Source organism: Erpetoichthys calabaricus, chromosome 16, assembly GCF_900747795.2.
Source record: "Erpetoichthys calabaricus chromosome 16, fErpCal1.3, whole genome shotgun sequence".
NCBI lineage: Eukaryota > Metazoa > Chordata > Cladistia > Polypteriformes > Polypteridae > Erpetoichthys > Erpetoichthys calabaricus.
Window position 1 is genome coordinate 71,237,885 of NC_041409.2, and position 6,000 is coordinate 71,243,884.

A 6,000-nucleotide genomic window follows, 5' to 3' on the forward strand; every position below is an offset into this window, starting at 1 on the left:
ATTTTCTCCATTGTAGTAATAGAACAAGACACCGTCAGACTCCAAAATGACTCTGCACCCTGACAAACAAACTCATATTTAAATACAATGTTCCAACTTTAAGTCACCGTGAGCAAACCTTTAAAATGTGAAAAGTGGCTACAGCAGCATTACTTAAATTAATGTATTTCAAAGAACATTTAATTAATAGTAAAATAAGAAAAATTAATTACCAATATGCCCTATACTGTATGTATTGATTGTATTGTAGGAGTATGTTGCATTATAATGAAAAAACAAATTATCTCATTAACTACACTATATCCACTTACAAAAAATGTCTCCCAATTTCAACAAAAACCAGTTAGGTTTTTATAAGACTGTCTTTGCGTAATTGTTTCTATACCACAAGATACAATTCCTAAGATAGTTTCCTGAGCCCAGTCTTTTTGTATAGGCAGAGCTATTCAATGCATCTCTTTCAACTGCCTTGTTTCTGAATTCTCAAAGCACTTTGCCTGTTTTTAAGATTAATCTGCCAGGTCTTTCCTGCAGTGCATGACTAAAATGATCTGGTTTTATTAATGAGCAGCAGTGTTTTAGCAGAAAGTCTGAGAGCTTGCATTTAAAGACACTGGGACAAGTGTACTGCAGTATCATATGCACTTGCCACTGCTCAGTATGTGACAAGGCTGTCTGTGTATACAGAGCCCAGAAAGCATTTGAAGGGTGGATGAACACAATGTGGCCCAGGACTCAGAAAGGGTCGCCAAGATGAGTCTATTGAAGCCCTTCCTTAATTTTTTTCTGATAAAATACTAGTGGCCAGCATTCAGAAAGTCCAAGAAGAGTATTTCTGTCAGTGGTGTGGAATTTTGTGTGAAGATATACACAACTGGTTCACACTAGTGCAAGATTTACATAGTAAGTACCTACATAACAAATGTAAAACTCCAAGGAGCCTAAATCTGCTCTGACAGGAACAGTAGACCAACCTGGCCTGAGCCTCAAACCATTGCAGAAGTTTGCTAAAACACTACTATGCTCATGCAAGGGTAATTTAGAACTCCCATTAAAGCATGCATTTGAACTAAAAGAAAGAGCTTAGTGCAAAGTCTGGAGCACAGGCTCCCCAGCCTGGAATCAAATGGAAACTGAAAATACTGTGTGCTAGTCCATACCAACACACACCTTCAGGTATTTGTTCTCACTCAGAAATAGACATAATCAATGCCATTGCTGCATATATTGCTTTCATGGTCAAACACACACACAATTTTATATGCACACACTCGGAATCAAGCTGTCTCACTCTTTGTACATGTAGAAAAGAAGCTGTTTGTATATGAAGTTCTCTAATTGGAACCAACAAATACATTTATTCAAAAGTTTAATCTCTTGAGCCCTTTAATTCAGACACATGCAGAAACACAACTTAATGTAAGTACACATACTTTATATATATATATATTTATATATATACAGTATATACATATATATAACACTAATATATTTAATTCACATGAGACCAAAATGACAGCCTTAACAAAGGCACATATGTTTATGCAGACAGGTACAGCCTAATGCACAGAGCTGTTCAGTTAAATAAAAGGCGAAACTGCTCATAAACACATTCAAACACAGTCTTATCAATAAATAATGAAATCATTATTTTATTTAGCATCATTCAATGACAGCACCATCATACACTTTACAAACTACACAAGAGTAACAAACAGAGCAATACAACAAACATAACAGGCTCCTGTAGAGATGAACATATATAGTTAAAGTGCAAAAAATGCAAGAAAGTCTACAAAGACATTTACAAACAAAGTGGCTAACACGGGCTCTTCTCATTCATATAGTATCCAATATGCCTGCTGATAAATCAGTATGCCTTCATAACCTTCAGTTTTTATATTAATCTTCACAGTATCTCAAAGCAACACAAACACTTCTGGTTATGAAGGTACAAAATGACATTTACGCACAGAAACAAATGTTTTTAAACATGAACCCATAAAAAATATTATGCAAAGCATGGCACAGTGTGCGGATTTAGGTACGTGATATGATGGTATTATTTTCTATCCATAATTGAGACAGCTGGCAAACTCCGTATACATGAATCGACCAGGCAGATAAAGGATCAGAGTGTAGAGCTATGAGGCAGTAACGCAGAACACTGCGCCACCGTACAGTTTGCAATTAGCTTAGTACTGTAGTTAAAAATAAGCTTATGGCGCATCTTGCATTAAAGATTCAATTAGTTTTAAACATATTTTACTTTTTCCATCAATGCATTAAGTCGTAAAAAGTGAGGTAGTGAAAGTAAATACAGTGCACTTACATATACATATTTTCACGAGAGGTCGCGGTAAAGCATAATGTGATTAGCACACTCTACTGCCCCTCAATGATTTGCGTTGTTTTGTTAATTTGGCCCATGTGAGACGCTCTGCTCCCGGTCAAGCCCCACATCTTTACAGGTCTCTGCGATTGCAATTTTCCGAACTGTTGTTTCCATTGGACGTTCAAGAAATGTGCACATCGCCTTCATTCCTGTGTCATTATAGTCGTGTAATTTGCTGTCGAATAAAATGCTTTTTAAAATATACTGTATTCCCTGCTTATGAATGAAGCATTTTCAACTTCCACTGCATACACGTTATATCCCAAAGTCTCTTATACCAGTCATACAATCCAAACGTTTTCACGGTGTCTGACAAAATTAAAATGACATATTTCGATTTGACGTAATATGTAGCGAGCGGCATCTCTGCTTAAATACGATCTTCTGTTTAAATTACTTATATTATCAAAAAATAAAATTTAAATATACAGACCTTTTGAACATAGAAGAACGTAATACATTTACCACACGAAGAACGGAATTCCGGGTGGATATTTAAATCCACAGGTTTCACAATATGCATATCTTTCACTAGCTTTACCTTTCTTTTAAAGTTTTGTGCGCAACTCTGGTTGAACCTGTCCGAAACATTATAACTGAACTTACCTGCTGAGACGCATAAAGCGAGGAGCCAAGGGATAATCTGGGAATCATCCATGGCTCTGAAAAAGTCTTGTTCGGAAAAGTCAAGTCTTGCTTCCTTTCCCTCCTCTGCTCAATCCCTCCAGTTTGTGAATGATGCTGATGCTGAAACCTTGCTTGTGTTTATACGCTCGCTGTCACTCTGTTTTTCTAGCGCTGCCACACTCAAACGCGCGCACACACACGCCGCCTTTCTCTGTCTCTCACACTTTTGCTGGATTGCTTGTTCCCGCTGTCTCCCAGGTCCTAATGCTCTAGGCAGTCACTAAAAACGAAGTACATTACTGTTCGTTATGGAATTTTGAAACCTTACTTGAAATTTGTACACGAAATTCCGGGGTATTAGCTCCCCCTTAATACATTGGTAGCATCACAAGAAGGAGGAGCCCTTTCTGTAACCATCGGAGGAGCATACGCCCTTCGTAGGGCCCACTCACACTGGGTTATTAGATAGATAGATAGATAGATAGATAGATAGATAGATAGATAGATAGATAGATAGATAGATAGATAGATAGATAGATAGATAGATAGATAGATACTTTATTAATCCCAAGGGGAAATTCACATACTCCAGCAGCAGAATACTGATACAAAAACAATATTAAATTAAAGAGTAATAAAAATGCAGGTAAAAACAGACAATAACTTTGAATAATGTTAACGTTTACCCCCCAAGGGTGGACTTGAAGAGTCGCATAGTTTTGGGGAGGAACGATCTCCTCAGTCTGTCAGTGGAGCAGGACAGTGACAGCAGTCTGTCGCTGAAGCTGCTCCTCTGTCTGGAGATGACACTGTTCAATGGATGTAGTAGATTCTCCATAATTGATAGGAGCCTGCTGAGCGCCCGTTGCTCTGCCACGGATGTCAAACTGTCCAGCTCCATGCCTACAATAGAGCCTGCCTTCCTCACCAGTTTGTCCAGGCGTGAGGCGTCCTTCTTCTTAATGCTGCCTCCCCAGCACACCACCGCGTAGAAGAGGGCACTCACCACAACCATCTGTTAGAACATCTGTGACATCTTGTTGCAGATGTTGAAGTGACGCCAGCCTTCTAAGAAAGTACAGCCGGCTTTGTCCTCTCTTGCACAGAGAATCAGTATTGGCAGTCCAGTCCAATTTATCATCCAGCTGCACTCCCAGGTATTTATAGGTCTGCACCCTCTGCACACAGTCACCTCTGATGATCACGGGTCCAGGAGGGGCCTGGGTCACCTAAAATCCACCACCAGTTCCTTGGTTTTGCTGGTGTTCAGGTGTAAGTGGTGTGAGTCGCACCATTTAACAAAGTCCTTGATGAGGTTTCTATACTCCTCCTCCTGCCCATTCCTGATGCAGCCCACGGTAGCAGTGTCATCAGCGAACTTTTGCACGTGGCAGGACTCAGAGTTGTATTGGAAGTCCAATGTATATAGGCTGAACAGGACCGGAGAAAGTACAGTCCCCTGCGGCACTCCTGTGTTGCTGATCACAATGTCAGACCTGCAATTCCCGAGATGCACATACTGAGGTGTGTTTGTAAGATAGTCCACGATCCATGCCACCAGGTATGAATCTACTCCCATCTCTGTCAGCTTGTCCCTAAGGAGCAGAGGTTGAATGGTGTTGACGGCGCTAGAGAAGTCCAGAAACATAATTCTTACAGCACCACTGCCTCTGTCCAAGTGGGCGAGGGATCGGTGTAGCATATAGATGATGGCATCCTCCGCTCCCACCTTCTCCTGGTATGCGAACTACAGAGGGTAGAGAGCGTGTTGGACCTGTGGCCTCAGGTGGTGAAGCAGGAGCCTCTCCATGGTCTTCATCACATGTGACGTCAGAGCGACAGGCTGGAAGTCATTCAGCTAACTAGGACGTGATACCTTTGGGACTGGGGTGATACAAGATGTTTTCCAAAGCCCTGTTCCAGGCTCAGGTTGAAGATGCCTTAATATATTGAAGATGATTAATACTTACATGTATGTCTTGGAGATACAGGAGGAACGGTGAAGTATGCAGAGAAAAATCCACACAGACACGATAAGTCTCTAATCATTGTGCCAACATGCAGTGCAGATAATTTCATAGTTAAACATAATTGTATGACTTTATTTACAATTATTATTGATATGAATCTCAGCTTGTGGGCGGCACGGTGGCGCAGTGGGTAGCGCTGCTGCCTCACAGTTGGGAGTCCTGGGGACCCGGGTTTGCTTCCCGGGTCCTCCCTGTGTGGAGTTTGCATGTTCTCCCCGTGTCTGCGTGGGTTTCCTCCGGGCGCTCCGGTTTCCTCCCACAGTCCAAAGACATGCAGGTTAGGTGGATTGGCGATTCTAAATTGGCCCTAGTGTGTGCTTGGTGTGTGGGTGTGTTTGTGTGTGTCCTGCGGTGGGTTGGCACCCTGCCCGGGATTGGTTCCTGCCTTGTGCCCTGTGTGGGCTGGGATTGGCTCCAGCAGACCCCCGTGACCCTGTGTTCGGATTCAGCGGGTTGGAAAATGGATGGATGGATGGATCTCAGCTTTATTTTTTTTGTTTTAAATACTGTGTAAAAAGGTATTTTGCAATACCCTAAATTTTTCATAAGATTTAAGACGGATATTTGCAAATATAAGTTTTATATACTTCTTGGCAAATATAAGCTTTCTTTAAGAACTTTATTTTTGTGAACACAATAGGGAAAAAAATGTATGTTTATAACCTTGGGTCACTTTGATTATAGTTACAATGCACGGTAGAAAAAATGTTTGTGTTTTATAATTATCTATATACTTTTGCATTGTTTTGTGTAAACCGTTTTTAAATCTTTTCATTTAGTATGTCCTAGTAACAGATAAAGACAATTTACATTTCATCAGGCTTTTATTGAACACGATGATTTTAAATTCATTATCCTTGATGGAAAAAGGAGAACAATCAACTATATCAAGGGAGTAATTTGAGTCCAATGGCCCAGTATGAATGACTAAGAAGTTGTATTTAAGTG

At 40.5% G+C, this 6,000-nt stretch overlaps 1 protein-coding gene across 1 annotated transcript in view; it reads right to left on the bottom strand.

Annotated features, from left to right (window-relative positions):
• Positions 1-3,344, bottom strand: part of ltk (leukocyte receptor tyrosine kinase) — a 186,992-nt gene extending 183,648 nt beyond the window's left edge. The window contains exon 1 of the mRNA XM_028822370.2: positions 3,002-3,344. Coding sequence (XP_028678203.2) covers positions 3,002-3,053 — 52 coding nt within the window. The 5' untranslated portion in view covers positions 3,054-3,344. The remainder of the gene's footprint in view (positions 1-3,001) is intronic.
• Between the last annotated feature and the right edge of the window lie 2,656 nt (positions 3,345-6,000).